The sequence below is a fragment of the Ranitomeya variabilis genome, chromosome 4 (assembly GCF_051348905.1).
Source record: "Ranitomeya variabilis isolate aRanVar5 chromosome 4, aRanVar5.hap1, whole genome shotgun sequence".
In the NCBI taxonomy this organism is placed as follows: Eukaryota; Metazoa; Chordata; class Amphibia; order Anura; family Dendrobatidae; genus Ranitomeya; species Ranitomeya variabilis.
In genome coordinates, this window is record NC_135235.1 from 428,280,304 (window position 1) to 428,299,747 (window position 19,444).

The window sequence follows — 19,444 nt, forward strand, 5'->3', positions numbered from 1 at the left end:
TGTTACTTATTAAGTATTTTGTGTGACATATCTCTGTGATTTAATTGCATAAAAATTCAAAGTTGGAAAATTGCGAAATTTTTAAAATTTTCACCAAATTTCAGTTTTTTTCACAAATAACCGCAGGTAATATCAAAGAAATTTTACCACTATCATGAAGTACAATATGTCACGAGAAAACAATGTCAGAATCACTGGGATCCGTTGAAGCGTTCCAGAGTTATAACCTCATAAAGGGACAGTGGTCAGAATTGTAAAAATTGGCCCGGTCCATAATGTGCAAACCACCCTTGGTGGTAAAGGGGTTAAAAAAAAAAAAAAAAAAAAAAGGAATATCTGCAGGTTATTTTACCTTTTTTTCCCTACGGTTGGATATTTTTTTCAATTTTTGCAAGGTTGTTTCCACCAATCTCTCCCATCGGGAAACAATGTTCAGTCTGAGTTATGTCAACGCTGCAGTTTTTTTACTTGGAACAGAGGTGACTCCAGGTCAACAATAAGCTACAACCTTAGAAGGAAGATAGACTTTTCAATGACTGTCCAATAATACAGAAAATCTGATGGTTCAGAACCTGTCCGGTCCCTTTTAGGCTGCATTCATTTATATCTTCAGTTTTAAAGCTGAAGTCTTAAACAGGTAAAGTTTTACTTTTATTCTACTTCCACATATGTAGCAAATATTTTATATGTACCTGCCTGAAATCAGCTGGGCAAGAAGTTTGGCAAGCTGGAAAGCCCCCAAGGCAAATGTTAGGATTTGTTTCAGCTTTGTATTAGTATGCTTTGGGGTAGTGTGGTGCCACCTGCAGGTCATTTTTCCTTACTGCAGTTTTATGAAAATTAATGTTTAACCCCTTAACGACCGCCGATACGCCTTTTAACGGCGGCCGCTAAGGGTACTTAAACCACAGCGCCGTTAATTAACGGCGCTGTGGAAAAAGTGAATAGCGCCCCCCAGAGTCGGATTTTCTCTGGGGTCTCGGTTGCCGAGGGTAGCCGAGACCCCAGAGAACATGATTCGGGGGGTTTTTACCGACCCCCGAGTTGCGATCGCCGGTAATTAACCGTTTACCGGCGGTCGCAACAAAAAAAAAAAAAACGCGATTTGCCGTTTAATTTCTCTGTCCTCCGATGTGATCGCACATCGGAGGACAGAGAAATGTGGTCCCCGATGGCCCCCAATAGCCCCCCAATACTTACCTACCTCCCCCGGTGCTCCTCGTGTCTCCCCATGGGCGCCGCCATCTTTTTTCCGGGAAAAAATGGCGGGCGCACGCGCAGTACGCCCGCCGCCCGGCACCCGGATGTTCTTTGGGGTCTCGGCTGCCGGGGGTAGCCGAGACCCCAAAGAACATGATCGGGGTCGATTTGCACCGACCCCTGCTTTGCGATCGCCGGTAATTAACAGTTTACCGGCGACCGCAAAAAAAAAAAAAAAAAAAAGCGATCAGTTATTTCTCTGTCCTCTGATGTGATCGCACATCAGAGGACAGAGAAATAGGGGGATTCGGGGACCCTATCATACTCACCCGGGGTCCCTGGGTCCTCTTCTGTCTTCTCCTGCCAGCCGGCTTTTTCATCATGGCGGGCGCATGCGCAGTGCGCCCGCCATCTGCTGCCATCTGCCGGCCGGCAGGAGAAGACAAGTTGGGGCTAAAATTAGGGTTAGGGTTAGGGTTAGAGTTAGGGTTAGGGTTAGAGTTAGGGTTAGGGTTGGGGCTAAATTTAGGGTTAGGGTTAGGGCTAGGGTTAGGGTTAGGCTACTTTCACACTAGCGTTTTTTGGCTTCCGTCGCAATGCGTCGTTGGAGAAAAAACGCATCCTGCAAAAGTGCTTGCAGGATGCGTTTTTTCTCCATTGGCTTGCATTAGCGACGCATTGCGACGGATTGCCACATGTCGCATCCGTCGTGCGACGGATGCGTCGTGCTTCGGCAGACCGTCGACACAAAAAAAACTACATGTAACTTTTTTGTGCGACGTGTCCTACATATTTCAGTGCCACGTGCCACGTATTTAAGTGACACATGCCACGTATCAAAGTGCCACGTGCCACATATTTCAGTGCCACGTATCAAAGTGCCACGTGCCACGTATCAAAGTGCCACGTGCCACGTATCAAAGTGCCACGTGCCACGTATCAAAGTGCCACGTGCCACGTATCAAAGTGCCACGTGCCACATATTTCAGTGCCACGTGCCACGTATCAAAGTGCCACGTATCAAAGTGCCACGTGCCACATCTTTCAGTGCCACGTGCCACGTATTTAAGAGACACGTGCCACGTATCAAAGTGCCACGTGCCACATATTTCAGTGCCACGTGCCACGTATTTAAGTGACACGTGCCACGTATCAAAGTGCCACGTGCCACATATTTCAGTGCCACGTATCAAAGTGCCACGTGCCACGTATCAAAGTGCCACGTGCCACGTATCAAAGTGCCACGTGCCACGTATCAAAGTGCCACGTGCCACATATTTCAGTGCCACGTATCAAAGTGCCACGTGCCACGTATCAAAGTGCCACGTGCCACATCTTTCAGTGCCACGTGCCACGTATTTAAGAGACACGTGCCACGTATCAAAGTGCCACGTATCACGTATTTCAGTGCCACGTATTTAAGTGACACGTATCACGTATAAGTGCCACGTGTCACGTATTTAATTGCCACATATTTAAGTGCCACGTATCAAGATTTTCCATGGAGAACAGACACATCCAGAGATATGTCTGCTCTCCACGGCTGCAGCAACACACTGACAGGAGCCATAGTTCCTGTCGGTGTGTCACTGCGCATGCGCGAGCGAGTTTACCGGCGGTCATTGACCCCGGCACTCTCGCTTAACGGCAGTGCTGCGTGGGAAAGTTCAACGCAGCTGTACTGCTGTTAACCGAGACGCCGGAGTCATTGAACTCCGGAACAGTACGCGATACACTGCTAGGAGCTTCGCTCCTGGCAGTGTATCGCCGGAGAGCAGCCGATCGGCGTGGGACACTCGTTTTATGGATTCTGCGGACAGGGAGTATGAATTTGGTTTATTATTTTTGGATTTTTTCCTGGAGGATCGAGGGCTTCGCCTACAAGTGTGCTGTTGGTGAGTATATACTCTGTGTTATATGTTGTATGTACTGTGTGTCATGTATGTGTATTGTGTGTAGGTGTTTTGTGTAACTTTACAATTGTGCTAAGTCGCCGGACACAGGGACAACTCTCCCATCCTAATACCGGATGGGAGTAGTAGTCCCATACGGCGACTTAGCACAATGGTGGCACTAGCGTCGCATGGGGACACACACACGCACACACACGCACACACACACAGAAGGACTCCATGCTGCTTCACTGGGGGGCGGGGGCTTCCCTCTTCCTGTCCGACGTCACGTCCGGTCCTGGGTGTCAACCCCTCCGTACAAAGACGCCGACACCCAGGACAAAGGCGCTGTGTGTGGAAGGTAATATGGGGCCCTAGGGGGATACGCAGACACGCCGCTGCGTAAAGAATTGACATGTCAATTCTTTTTACGCCGGCGTGTTTGCAGACAAAAGCGCCGCGTTTTTTTGCGGTGTGTCTGAACGGCAAAGTGAATTTCTCATTCACTTTGCCGGCAGACGAAAATGACATTGCGCATTTTTGAAAAGCGCCCGCAAAATAGCGCTCAAAAATGCGCTATGTCTGAAAGTAGCCTAAGGCTTCTTTCACACTTGCGTCGGTACGGGGCGGTCGCAATGCGTCGGCCCGATGTACCGACGCACGTTGTGAAAATTGTGCACAACGTGGGCAGCGGATGCAGTTTTTCAACGCATCCGCTGCCCAGTCTATGTCCTGGGGAGGAGGGGGCAGAGTTACGGCCACGCATCCGCGGAAATGGCGGACGCGACGTACAAAAAAAAGGTTACATTGAACTTTTTTTGTGACGACGGGGGCTAAAGTTATGGTTAGGGTTGGGGCTAAAGTTAGGGTTGGGGCTAAAGTTAGGGTTAGAGTTGGGATTAGGGTTAGGGTTTGGATTAGGGTTGGGATTAGTGTTACGTTTGGGATTAGGGTTGGGATTAGGGTTAGGGTTGGGATTAGGGTTAGGGGTGTGTTGGATTTAGGGTTTTGATTAGGGTTATGGTTAGGGTTGAGATTAGGGCTGTTTTGGGGTTAGGGTTGTGATTATCGTTAGGGTTGTGATTAGGATTATGGATCGGGTTGAGATTAGGGTTAGGGCTGTGTTGGGGTTAGGGTTGGAGTTAGAATTGGGGGGTTTCCACTGTTTAGGTACATCAGGGGGTCTCCAAACACGACAGCCAATTTTGCGCTAAAAAAGTCAAATGGTACTCCCTCCCTTCTGAGCTCTGCCGTGCGCCCAAACAGTGGTTTACCCCCACATATGGGGCATCAGCGTACTCGGGATAAATTGGACAACAACTTTTGGGGTCCAATTTCTCCTGTTACCCTTGTGAAAATAAAAACTTGGGGGCTAAAAATCTTTTTTGTTGGAAAAAAATATATTTTTTTATTTTCACTACTCTGCATTATAAATTTCTGTGAAGCACTTGAGCTTTCAAAGTTCTCACCACATATCTAGATAAGTTCCTTAGGGGGTCTAGTTTCCAAAATTTGGTCACTTGTGGGGGTTTCTACTGTTTAGGTACATTAGGGGTCTGCAAACGCAACATAACGCCCGCAGACAATTCTATCAAAGTCTGCATTGCAAAATGGCGCTCCTTCCCTTCCGAGCTCTGCCGTGCGCCCAAACAGTGGTTTACCCCCACATATGGGGTACCAGCATACTCAGGACAAATTGGACAACAACTTTTGGGGTCCAATTTCTCTTGTTACCCTTGTGAAAATAAAAATTTGGGGGCTAAAAAAATCTTTTTTGTGGGAAAAAAAATATTTTTTATTTTCACTACTCTGCATTATAAACTTCTGTGAAGCACTTGGGCATTCAAAGTTCTCACCACATATCTAGATAAGTTCCTTGGGGGGTCTATTTTCCAAAATGGGGTCACTTGTTGGGGGTTTCTACTGTTTTGTTACATTAGGGGTCTGCAAAGGCAACATAACGCCCGCAGACAATTCTATCAAAGTCTGCATTCCAAAATGGCACTCCTTCCCTTCCGAGCTCTGCCATGCGCCCCAAACAGTGGTTTACCCCCACATATGGGGTACCAGCATACTCAGGACAAATTGGACAACAACTTTTGGGGTCCAATTTCTCTTGTTACCCTTGTGAAAATAAAAACTTGGGGGCTAAAAAATCTTTATTGTTAAAAAATATATATTTTTTATTTTCACGACTCTGCATTATAAACTTCTGTGATGCACTTGGGCATTCAAAGTTCTCACTACACATCTAGATAAGTTCCATGGGGGGTCTAGTTTCCAAAATGGGGTCACTTTTGGGGGGTTTCTGCTGTTTAGGCACATCAGGGGCTCTCCAAACGCGACATGGCGTCCGATCTCAATTCCAGTCAATTTTGCATTGAAAAGTCAAATGGCGCTCCTTTGCTTCCGAGCTCAGCCATGCGCCCAAACAGTGGTTTACCCCCACATATGGGGTGTCGGCGTACTCAAGACAAATTGTACAACAGCTTCTGGGGTCCATTTTCTCCTGTTACCCTTGGTAAAATAAAAATTTGGAGGCAAAAAGATCATTTTTGTAGAAAAAATGCGATTTTTTTTTATTTTCACGGCTCTACGTTATAAACTTCTGTGAAGCACCTGGGGGTTTAAAGTGCTCACCACACATCTAGATAAGTTCCTTAAGGGGTCTAGTTTCCAAAATGGTGTCATATGTGGGGGGTCTCTACTGTTTAGGCACATCAGCGGCTCTCCAAACGTGACATGGCGTCCGATCTCAATTCCAGCCAATTCTACATTGAAAAAGTAAAACGACACTCCTTCTCTTCCAAGCTCTGCGGTGCGCCCAAACAGTGGTTTACCCCCATATATGGGGTATCGACGTACTCAGGAGAAATTGCACAACAACTTTTGTGGTCTAATTTCTCCTGTTACCCTTGTGAAAATAAAAATTTGGGGGCAAAAAGATCATTTTTGTAGAAAAAATGAGATTTTTTATTTTCACGGCTCTACGTTATAAACTTCTGTGAAGCACTTGGGGGTTCAAAGTGCTCACCACACATCTAGATAAGTTCCTTGGGGGGTCTAGTTTCCAAAATGGTATCACTTGTGGGGGGTTTCCACTGTTTAGGCACATCAGGGACTCTCCAAACGCGACATGGCATCCGATCTCAATTCCAGCCAATTCTGCATTGAAAAAGTCAAACGGTGCTCCTTCACTTCCAAGCTCTGCGGTGCGCCCAAACAGTGGTTTACCTCCACATATGGGGTATCGACGTACTCAGGAGAAATTGCACAACAACTTTTGTGGTCTAATTTCTCCTGTTACCCTTGTGAAAATAAGAATTTGTGGGCGAAAAAATCATTTTTGTGAAAACAAATGCGATTTTTTTATTTTCACGGCTCTACGTTATAAACTTCTGTGAAGCACTTGGGGGTTCAAAGTGCTCACCACACATCTAGATAAGTTCCTTGGGGGGTCTAGTTTCCAAAATGGTGTCACTTGTGGGGGGTTTCCACTGTTTAGGCACATTAGGGGCTCTCCAAACGCGACATGGCGTCCGATCTCAATTCCAGCCAATTCTGCATTGAAACAGTCAAACGGTGCTCCTTCACTTCCAAGCTCTGCGGTGCGCCCAAACAGTGGTTTACCTCCACATATGGGGTATCGGCGTACTCAGGAAAAATTGCACAACAAAATTTGTGGTTAAATTTCTGTTTTTACACTTGTGAAAATTAAAAAAAATGGTTCTGAAGTAAAATGTTTGCAAAAAAAAGTAAAATGTTAATTTTTTTCTTCCACATTGTTTTAGTTCCTGTGAAGTACGTAAAGGGTTAATAAACTTCTTGAATGTGGTTTTGAGCAGCTTGAGGGGTGCAGTTTTTAGAATGGTGTCACACTTGGTTATTTTCTATCATATAGACCCCTCAAAATCACTTCAAAGGTGATGTGGTCCCTAAAAAAAACATGGTGTTGTAAAAATGAGAAATTGCTGGTCAACTTTTAACCCTTATAACTCCCTAACAAAAAAAAAAATTGTTTCCAAAATTGTGCTGATGTAAAGTAGACATGTGAGAAATGTTATTTATTAACTATTTTTTGTGACATATCTCTCTGATTTAAGGGCATAAAAATACAAAGTTTGAAAATTGCAAAATTTTAAAAATTTTCGCCATATTTCCATTTTTTTCATAAATAATCGCAAGTAATATCGAAGAAATGTTACCACTAACTTGAAGTACAACATGTCACGAAAAAACAATCTCAGAATCAGCGGGATCCGATAAAGCGTTCCAGAGTTATAACCTCATAAAGTGACAGTGGTCAGAATTGTAAAAATTGGCTCGGTCATTAAGTACCAAATTGGCTCTGTCACTAAGGGGTTAAAATGTATTTTGTGATAACATTGTGGACATGTGGTTTGTTTGGCTATTTTCTTGCTGAAGGGGGCAAGTATACCTTTCAAATGGTGTATGATTTGTGTGTCTGTGGCTGCAGTATGAACGGAGATACAAAGGAATCACTGAAAAAGAGTGTTTTGAAATAATATAGAAGGATTGGAGCAAGAAGGGAAAGAATTCTATGAACACAGCTTTAGAATCCAGATGGGTCTAGCCTTGTGTTTTGCACATCAAAGCGAACACATCCAGCCCATGAACGGCAGCGCTTCCCATGACTCGCATCCAAAGATGATATTTAGATTTTTTTCTTTTTTATTAATTGACAGGAGAAGATACTTGTGTTTTGCACGTTATCATTTTCATTAAAAATATACTTTTGGCTGTCAGACACTAATAATCTCTGAATTTTCACTACGTTATCTTTTGTATTTTACAGCTGTAAAAATGGTGACCTTGATCGTCTCAGGGAGGACTATGAAAATGTGAAGCGCCAGCTGGAAAGAAAAATTGAGGAGGTGCAAGGAGACCTGAACCTACAGAGACAGGTTAGGCTTGTTTCACACATCTGTCTGCAGGCGTCCATCAGAATGCGTCACTGCGACGTATCGACGGATGTCTGAAAAATAGTGGAAAACGGATGCAACGCATCCTGTGTCGTGACGGATGCGTGGAATTAGGCGCTGCCTGAATTTCAATGTATAAAAGAGAGATAGAGAGAATGAATGAATGAGTGAATGAATTTCTCTGACTACAAAATCCTCCGGGCATGCTCAGAATAAAAGGGATACATCGCCAGGCCCGGATTTAGGGGTGTGCCCAAGGGGCCCGGGCCCTGGGCCACCCACCAAGCAGGGGCCTCCCACCAATATAGGGATAAATATCTCAAAACATGTAAAATACACGTCTCTTTGCAGTGAACCATTTCTAATGATGAGGAACATTTAACAAAAGAGAAACTATTGAAAGTGTAGGAACCTGGCTATGGTCCTACATCTCAGTGGCTGGCGCAGAGCGGCAGAGTCATGGCACCTGACCTGCGTCAGCATTCACTGACCTGGCTAGCCTAGCCAGACTTCCTTAGTACCCTCCCTGTACCTAATGCTTAGCTTATGGCATCAGATCAGATGAGAGTTTGTTCAGCTACCTTCGAGGAAGGAGGCGGAGCCACTATGTCGGCGTGAGAAGAGGATTCTCCACCACGGAGCGCGGCAGGACTTCACTCTGGATCTTCAGTCATTGAAAATCCAGAGGTGAAGAGGTTCAGTCTTCAGTGTCGCGGTGGGTGAGTATGATGTCTGTGTGTGTGTCTGTCTGTGTGTGTCTGTGTGAGTCTTTCTGTCTGTGTATCTTTCTTGCAGCTCCTGTCCTACACAGTACCATACTGTATACACAGGTCCACACTATATCCTGCATTACAGTGTGTCTGTGTATACTGTATGTATATAGTGTGGACCTGTTTACAGTATAGTGCTGTGTATACACCTTATACAGCCCCTCAGCCTCTATTCTATATACAGCCAGCACAGCAACAGCCCCTGATATATACAGCCCGGCAGCAGCCCTATATATATATATATATATATATATATATATATATATATATATATGTATATACATACAGCCCAGCAGAAAACTCTCATGCATATACAGCCCAGCAGAGGCCTCTATTCTATATACAGCCAGCACAGCAACAGCCTCTGATATATACAGGTAAACAGCCTCTGATATATATAGCCCGGCAGCAGCCCCTCATATATATACAGCCCAGCAGAAGCCCCTCCTATATACAGCCCAGCAGCAGCCCCTCATATATATACAGCCCAACAGCAGCTTCTAATATATACAACCCAGCAGCAGCTCCCCAAATATATATATACAGCTCAGCAGAAGCCATATATATATATATATATATATATATATATATATATATATATATATATATATATATATATATATATATATATATATATATATATATATGAGCCCAGCAGAAGCCTCTCAAACATACACAGCCCAGCAGAAGCCTCTCATACATATACAGCCAGCACAACAACAGCCTCTGATATATATAGCCCGGAAGCAGCCCCTCATATATACACAGCCCAGCAGAAACCCCTCATATATACAGCACAGCAGAAGCCCCTCATATATATACAGCCCAACAGCAGCTTCTAATATATACAGCCCAGCAGCAGCTCCTCATATATATATACAGCTCAGCAGAAGCTATATATATATATATATATATATATATATATATATATATATACACAGCCCAGCAGAAGCTTCTCAAACATACAGCCCTTATATGTAGCTATGTTACAAAAAAGATGAGTGAGGAAGGCTTATCACTCGACGTACTCAGCCTTTGCTGGGGGAGTGTCGGTATTAATCCACACTTCTACTCCAAAAGAAGAAGTGGAGGTTATAATAGACAAAGACGGGCAATACGTGTTTATTGTATGTAAGATACTGCATAGATTATTATGTATCGTGTCTTTATATATCCACCGTTTTCGGGAAAAAAGATACAGGAAATTCTGGACATATCGGGGAAATGGACTGGAGTCCCGTTGCTTGTAATAGGAGACGTGAATAATATTGCAAATGATCATTGGGATGGGGCAAACATACAGGGAATAGAGAGGAAGGGAATGTAACACCTTTTGGAAACTACATGAGGGAAATTGGATGGATAGACTTGTGGAGAGTTCGAAATATGGAGAAATACATTTACTAGTGCTACTCGGCGACGTATGGTTCCTTGTCTCGCATCGATGTGGCTTTGGGAAATGAAGGGATGGATAACTTGGTGCAGGAAGTGGAATATTTGCCCAGAGTTCTATCGGATCATTGTCCTCTGATGGTATCTCTACAATTGGGAGAACAGGGGAGGTTGGCAGGTATGGGATGGAAAATTCACCCCTTTTGGTTACGGTTGCTGGATATGGGAAAGATAGGAGAGGAACTGGGTGAATTCTTTAGGATAAACGAAGGTAGTGCAGAGGGTCATGTAGTTTGGGATACTATGAAAGCGTTTTTGAGAGGGATCTTATTCAGAGAAGTATCCCGATATAAGACTAGGTCTCAAAAAACTAGTTAAAGCAGTGATGGAGGAATTAAGGGCAGCGGAGGAGGCATTGGGGGCACAGTGTTCCAAAGCTATGCAGACCCGCATGAGAGTGGCCCAGTCGGAGGTTAATAAACTTCACATTCGTAAGGCAGAGAGATTGCGGGCATTTCAAAACGAGGCATTCTATGCGGAGGGTGAAAAAGTGGGGCACCTCCTCTCAGTGGTAGCTTCAGCACAACGGAAATCCTCGCATGTATACGCAATTAAAACAAAGGAAGGTAATGTGGTTACACAAGGGGATCAAATTTTGGATGTATTTAAACAATTTTACAGTGAGTTATACTCCTCTAAGATACATAAAAGTCAAGAAGAGATGAACAGGTATATGAGTGCGATTAAGCTTCCTAGACTAGGTGAGGAAGATAGAGAATGGATGGATAGGCCGATGGCGGCGGAGGAACTGAGGGTGGCACTGGCGGATATGGCGGGTAATAAGGCCCCGGGGGAGGACGGCATTCCGGTAGAGGTGTATAAAATTTTTAATGAAGAAATAATAACTAAATTGGAGAAGGTATTTAATGAGTCGGGAATACTACCTACATCTATGAGAGAGGCCATTGTTGTGGTCATTCCTAAAGCTGATAAGGATCCGTTGAATCCGGAGTCCTACAGACCAATCTCACTCCTTACGGCGGATATAAAGATTTTGGCGAAGGCCTTGGCCAACAGACTAACCCATGTGATTGATAAAGTAATCCACCCAGATCAATCTGGATTTATGCCCAACAAATCTACAGCAATCAATTTAAGGAGACTATATTTAAATATGCAAATTCCAGCCGAAAATGCTGGAAAGAGAGTGGTGGTGTCTTTGGATGCCCATAAGGCCTTTGATTGTGTAGAATGGAATTACTTGTGGTCGGTTCTGTTGTGCCTTGGGTTCGGGTCTAAGTTTATATCTTGGGTGGGGTTGCTATACTCCTCTCCAATGGCAAGAATTAGAGTAAATAATAAATTATCTGATAGTTTCTCATTGCATAGGGGTACAAGGCAGGGGTGCCCATTGTCTCCGTTGCTATTTGCCCTAGCTGTGGAACCCTTGGCCGCTAAAATAAGGGAGGCACGAGAGATAAAAGGATTTGTCTATGGAATGAAGGAGGAGAAGGTGTCTCTGAATGCTGACGATATTTTGTTATTTTTGGGGGACTCAGGGGAGAATCTGGATAACGCGGTGGCATTAATTGAGGAATTTGGGGAATTCTATGGACTCAAAATAAATTGGGACAAATCGTGCATTATGCCCATTGATGAGGTAGAAAGGGGTACTGGGGAGGTGGAAATGTCAGCAAAATTTCGAAATTTAAATATTTGGGGATACAAATCACCCTTCCTCTGACGAGGTTTAAAGAACTTAATCTAAGCCCTCTGCTACAAAAAATACGTACCAAAATTTCGGCGTGGCACAAACTACATCTCTCTGTAATTGGAAGAGTGAACCTTTTGAAGATGATTGTTATGCCACAGCTGTTATACGTACTGCATAATTCTCCAATTTGGATTCCGCAGAGTAGGTTCCATAAAATCAAATCGCTGCTTGGCGAACTATGGGGGGGGGGAAGACCAAGGTTTAAACAAGAAACTTTGCAGAGGCCAAAGGCGGAAGGGGGCTTGGCGCTCCCTAACCCTTGGGTATATTTTTTATCAGCACAATGCCAGCATATTGGAGGATGGGGGGAGGAGATGGGAAAGGGGCAATCGCCCAGTAGTTTGAGATATTTGTTTGGAAAATGGCCTCTGGGTGAGAGTTTGGAAGGGGGGCAATCTTTGAAACTGGGTTCTCAGTTTCCTACTGTTCTCCTTATTCATAAGGTATGGGAAAAAGTTAAACAGATTAGGGGTGTCACAGGCCTTTCCAAATACTCACCTATATGGGATAATATAAACTTACAAGAATTTAAGCAAATGGAAGGATATGGGCCATGGAGAGAGGCAGGAATTAGAAGGATGGGTCAGCTACTGGGTCAAGGGGGACTTAAGTCATTCGTGGAATTACAAACAGAATTCCAGTTATCACATTTAAATTTATATCATTATAAAAGAATTCAGCATGCGTATCGGTCGCAATGTCGGAGAAAACTTATTGAGATTGATATTGATATTATCCAGATTGATATCACGCTGGCTTCCATTTTGGAGAACAGTGGGACAAGGGGGGCAATTTCAGAAGTGTATAGAGATTTATTATTCACCTTTCTAGGCAAACATCCCATCAAGTCTAGAGTGAAATGGGAAGCTGAATTTGGAGAGTTCAATGATGATAGATGGGAATCTGTTTTAGAATATGTGACTAAGATCTCTATGAGCGAACCTGGGAGGATGTCTCAATTATATGTGATTCATAGAGCTTGCAGAACTCCCGATAGACTGTTCAAGATGGGATTGAGGTCTGATTCCGAGTGTCCACGATGTTCGCAGGAACAGGCGGACATGTTACACATGCTGTGGCACTGCCCTAGATTCTCTGCCTTCTGGACAGTTGTATTGAATCGGATTGAATTGGTATATAGGTGTGTCATTCCCGGAGACCCTTTGGTCTGTATATTAGGCTATGTGGAAGAAATAGCAGCGGTATCTATGGTTAAACTGGCGATTGCTAGACTGTTATTCATAGCAAGGAAATTGATAGCTCGATTCTGGATCAGGGAGGAGCCTCCGACTAGAAGAGACTTTCTTACGCAGGCGGACCATATAATTTTATAGGAATAAAGTATCTATACTAAGAGAAATAAACTAGATGTATTTCAAAAGATTTGGCAGCCATGGATAGAATGGAATTAGAATTGTGGGGAGGATGCATAATGTTATAGATGATGTTCATAGTATACAACTGTATTTGAATTGGGGAAGGAATTTCGGATGGGAATTTGGGAAAGCATTAAAGGGGTCTCGAAGGGGGGGGGATAGGGAGGGGAAAGGGGGGGAAGTTATGTTCATAAAAAATATGATTATCTGTGAATAAGGGTACCGTCTCACAGTGGCACTTTTGACGCTACGACGGCACGATCCGTGACGTTCCAGCGATATCCATACGATATCGCAGTGTCTGACACGCAGCAGCGATCAGGGACCCTGCTGAGAATCGTACGTCGTAGCAGATCGTTTGGAACTTTATTTCGTCGCTGGATCTCCCGCTGTCATCGCTGGATCGGTGTGTGTGACACCGATCCAGCGATGCGTTCGCTTGTAACCAGGGTAAACATCGGGTTACTAAGCGCAGGGCCGCGCTTAGTAACCCGATGTTTACCCTGGTTACCATCGTAAATGTAAAAAAAAACAAAAACGTACATACTCACATTCCGGTGTCCGTCAGGTCCCTAGCCGTCTGCTTCCCGCACTGACTGACTGCCGGCCGGAAAGTAAAAGCAGAGCACAGCGGTGACGTCACAGCTGGGCTGTGTGTGTGTGTATATATATATATATATATATATATATATATATATATATATATATATATATATATATATATATATATATATATATATATATACAGCCCAGCAGAAGCCCCTCATATATACTCAGCCCAGCAGAAGCCTCTCATACATATACAGCCAGCACGGCAACAGCCTCTGATATATACAGCCCAGCAGAAGCCCCTCATATATACTCAGCCCAGCAGAAGCCTCTCATCCATATACAGCCCAGCAGAAGCCTCTGACATATAAAGCCCAGCAGCAGTCTTTGATATAGACACACCACATTTCTACAATATACATAGATACATATGTACATATTTTAATCTTTAACGCCCTTTCAGGACTTCAAGGGTTGACAAGGTCAGATTTACTGCGTGAATTGGACTTTAGTGACATCATTCGTGATTTTGCAGCACAAAAATCAAGGAAAGTGCTTGGATTGTAAAAAATGATTGATTTTACCTGAATTACTCTTTGTAAATGATTTTTGTAAATAAACTTGCGTTTGTTTCATTTTGTGTTTTTGCATTACATATTGCAGCACTTTGAAAAATGGGCCTCCCTCCAAAATGGGCCCCGGGCCACCCACCTCTTAAATCCGGCCCTGTACATCGCTGGATTCCATTTTTTGACGGTCAGCTACGGATCCTGCGCCCATTGGCTTCCATTATAGCCAACGACGGACAGAGCAGGACCCGTCGCTGACCGATTTTCCGACGTGCACAAAAAACTTTACTCTGAATGTTTTCTCCGCCCGATGGACAGCAATTTTCCGACGGATCCAGTGCACGACGGATGAAACAGATGGCCATGGGAAAAAACAGGATCCTGCAGAACAATTTGCAGGATCCTGTTTTTTCAAAAAACGACAGATTTCGATGGAAGGAAAAAGACAGAAGTGTGAAAGAGGCCTAAGAGATGTTTGTTGTATACTTGATACATTATAATGGCAGTTGTGCTGTAAAATCACATTATCACGTTAATAATTGGCAATCTGCAGCAAGATGTTCTCGTGATGCTCTGATCTTCTTTGCATATACTGTATTATAAACACATGGTCATGTGACTGCATCATCCATCAGCTCCTCCCCTGCCTGTACATGGTCATGTGACTGCATCATCCATCAGCTCCTCCCCTGCCTGTACATGGTCATGTGACTGCATCATTCATCTGCCCCTGCCCTGCCTGTACATGGTCATGTGACTGCATCATCCATCCTCTTTGCAATTAACTGCTTTTTAAAAAATTTCAGCCATTCTTGAGATATCAGTACTTTTGTTTTCAGCTTGTTGCCTTGGTGACTGACCACCCTGGCTGTCTAGCTTGTAAGCACTGTATGAAGCTGGATGTGACTTACGAGGTAACCGCTTGCTTCAGTGATCCTGGCCAGCTTCAAACAGCGCTTACAAGCTCAATAGAATAAAGCTTGTAAGCACTGCACATTTTCTTTCCTCTAGCAGTGGTGGTCGGTCTACAAAGCAATGAGCAGTAAAAAAAAGGAAAGTGTTCATATCTGAAGAACAGCTGAAATTTTTAATAAGCAGAAGAATACTGCAAAATTGCTTGTATTTACAATCCAACAGTGCGTATTAATGAAGATGAAAATAACTCTTTAACAGAAAGATTTATCCAAGGTTTCCTTTATGCGTTTAGAATTTTTTAGGCTTAGTTCACATGTGCGCTTTAGTTCTAGGATGATCGACTGTCAGTAGCCCAAGTTGAACGATGATACTGTTACGTAAAAATGTCATGGCTTCTGCTGCATACAGAGTACAGACGCCGTTTTTATTTTTCCATTGCAATGTATGTCGCATCAATTATTCATAGCAAAAGATTCTGACTTTTTTTTTTATAGGTTTGTGTATTAGGGGTCGTGAATTCCACCTGCCATATCTGTCTTGTGTATTCGCACCCTGCAGTCTATTGATCTCACCCATCATCCAGTGCTTGTCGCTTTTCTAGCTCTGCGGCAGTCTGATCAATCATGGCGTGTCAGGCCGATCCGCCAGCTGCTGTTCTCAGTCTGGCAGCCTGACTAAAGATACCATTACTGACAGCCTGAGTAGGGAGTGCAAATGTGCAAGAATGCAGACGGAGGAGGCCGCTCCAGGAGCAATGATCTCTGCAACCTTGAGAAAGGTCACACGTAATAGGGGGAGTTCTGAGCAGGGCAGCTGTGTAGATCTTTGCCTTGACCTCTGTGTTCTTTGCTGACCTGGTGTGACCTTTGTCAGAAAGGTAGATAGCTGATCTTCATAGGGCTTTGGAAAGGTCAGGAACTGTCCTCTCTCCTGGAAAGTATAAGAAGTACTTGTATTTCCCATGAACTAATAATACTGAAGCATCTTTTCTTAGAACTGAGCCTTGATCCATTCCTTTATTGTTCCTCCTGGAAATATATGAGTAAATTGTTAAATGGTTGTAAGCATTCTACCTTGTCAATGCGGCGTCAGTCTACACTTGGATATTATACGATGGTCATCTGACTGCATCATCCATCAGCTCCTGCCCTGCCTGTACATTGTCATGTGTCTGCATCATCCATCAGCTCCTGCCTTGCCTGTACATGGTCATGTGACTGTATCATCCATCAGCTCCTGCCTTGCCTGTACATGGTCATGTGACTGTATCATCCATCAGCTCCTGCCTTGCCTGTACATGGTCATGTGACTGTATCATCCATCAGCTCCTGCCTTGACTGTATATGGTCATGTGACTGCAGCAACCATCAGCTTCTGCCCTGCCTGTACATCATTGAAGCGCTCAAGCAGCGTAAAACGGCCGTCGTTTGAGCTTGTACATTCCTTTGTATATGCACCCCCGAGCCGTGAAGATTTTAATGCAATAAAGATTCATCTGCTTTGAAGATCGGTGAGTGCTGCCACTTCTTCCTACTAATGAGTCACATGACCATTTACAGGCAGGGCAGGAGCTGATGGATGATACAGTCACATGACCATGTACAGGCAGGGCAGGAGCTGATGGATGATACAGTCACATGACCATGTACAGGCAAGGCAGGAGCTGATGGATGATACAGTCACATGACCATGTACAGGCAGGGCAGGAGCTGATGGATGATACAGTCACATGACCATGTACAGGCAGGGCAGGAGCTGATGGATGATGCAGTCACATGACCATGTACAGGCAAGGCAGGAGCTGATGGATGATAGTCACATGACCATGTACAGGCAGGGCAGGAGCTGATGGATGATACAGTAACATGACCATGTACAGGCAAGGCAGGAGATGATGGATGATAGTCACATGACCATGTACAGGCAGGGCAGGAGCTGATGGATGATACAGTCACATGACCATGTACAGGCAGGGCAGGAGCTGATGGATGATGCAGTCACATGACCATGTACAGGCAGGGCAGGAGCTGATGGACGATAGTCACATGACCATGTACAGGCAGGGCAGGAGCTGATGGATGATAGTCACATGACCATGTACAGGCAAGGCAGGAGCTGATGGATGATACAGTCACATGACAATAAAGTCACTGAAGCAGAAAACAGCTGACCGCACCATCCAATTTCAAGCTTTGTGAACACACTGGCTGTCAGCAGACGCTGGCCAGCTGATCTCTGGTGCCGAGCCCAGAAGACACACTGTTGTAAATCATTAGAAGGAAGAAGTGGCAGCACTCACCAATCTTCAAAGCAGATGAATCTTTAATCTTTATTGCATTAAAATCTTCACGGCTCGGGGGTGCATATACAAAGGAGTGTACAAGCTCAAACGACGGCCGTTTCGCGCTGCTTGAGCGCTTCAACGGGTTTTGTGTCATCCATCAGCTCCTGCCCTGCCTGTGCATGGTCATGTGACTATCATCCATCAGCTCCTGCCTTGCCTGTACATTGTCATGTGGCTGTGTCATCCATCAGCTCCTGCCTTGCCTGTACATTGTTATGTGACTGTATCATCCATCAGCTCCTGCCTTGCCTGTACATGGTCATGTGACTGCATCATCCATCAGCTCCTGCCTGTACGTGATCAAAACGACATTGCTGGGCACATTTCCATTTTATGTCACTTCTTTTAAGTGCTTCAGGGATCGGAATCTATGAAACATTTAAAACGTTACCCTTTCATTCTTTTGCAGCTTCCACTTGGAATCTACCCGCGCTCTATTCTTGGAAGTATAGATTAAAAACTCTGGCGGCTCTACCGCTTTAAGAATGACATTGAAGTTGCCTTAGGGAAACACCCACTGGAGTTTTCCTGAAGCTGCTTTACCTGGGAAGACTCTGGCATCTGTGCCAGCATCTTTTAGTGTGCATATAGCCTACAAGGATTTTAAAGAGACAAACATTAAACAATTAATACTGTCAAAATTGAACAATTTGGTCTCCATCTGGTGAGATCTGTACAGATACATCCAAAATAGAGGAGGGTTCTTCTTCCTCATAGGTAGATGTAATTGTTTGTATCCAGCCATCTACAACAGATCATCTAACTGCAAGTGTTGTGACCCTTATCCACTGCCACGAAGTGTAACGTCTTTGTGCCCCTGAGCATGATTGCGGGGAAAATGATGGACATCCTTTCACTGCATATATACATACATATACAGTGTCCAATATGTCACACCTAACCTTGCCTTATCCTGCAGGGGACGTCAACTTAATGAGCATAAACTATAGAAAATGCAATTTCTCATTGTAATTTGTCTTTAGCAGGGAGTCCTTTTGAACAATTCTGGCACTAAACACTGGGTTCCTGATATACAGTGCCAGTCATGGCGTATCAGAATACCCCCATGTGTACCCCACTATGCTAGTGAAGAAAACTACATCACACTTAAATGGTTTAAGACGTCCTCCAATGTCTATTTTTGAAAAACATCTGTGAATATAGTCTAAAAAAAAAGAAATGAGACACTGTTCACACTCTGCAGTGGTTAAGTGTAGTGCGTGCTTGCGTGCCTTCTAACCCATGTATCTGTTCATTAAGTTTGCATTTTTTACAGGAATTATCTTTGGAGTTCGATTGTGAAATGAAGAAGCGTGAGCATGAGTTTCGTCTACGCATTGATGAGATGAGCACTGTGGTTCTTTCCCATGAACTCAAGGTATAAATACATTTTTGTATAAATACATTGAGTGCATGAAGACACTTAGGCAGCTTTCACACATCAGTTTTTGCTATCAGTCACAATCCGTTGAATCTGTTTTTTTCTCATAGACTTGTATTAGCGACGGATTGCGATGGGTGGCCTCACGTTTCATCTGTCGTTCGCCGGATCTGTTGAAAATTTTTCTGTCCAGCGGCCGGAGACAACGGACAAAGTAAATTTTTTTGTGTACGTCGAAAAATCGGACAGCGACGGATCCATCGCCGTCCGTCGTTTGCTGGAATGGAAGCCTATGGGCCTGGATCTGTCAAATAACGTAATCTGGTGACTAATTCCATT

At 44.1% G+C, this 19,444-nt stretch overlaps 1 protein-coding gene across 9 annotated transcripts in view; it reads left to right on the plus strand.

Moving 5' to 3' along the window:
• CCDC57 (coiled-coil domain containing 57) overlaps positions 1 to 19,444 on the plus strand; it is a 122,967-nt gene that overhangs the window by 19,736 nt on the left and 83,787 nt on the right. For all 9 annotated transcript variants that reach the window (XM_077251381.1, XM_077251391.1, XM_077251384.1 and 6 more), the window contains 2 exons: positions 7,909 to 8,017; positions 19,001 to 19,102. In XM_077251381.1, coding sequence (XP_077107496.1) covers positions 7,909 to 8,017; positions 19,001 to 19,102 — 211 coding nt within the window. The remainder of the gene's footprint in view (positions 1 to 7,908; positions 8,018 to 19,000; positions 19,103 to 19,444) is intronic.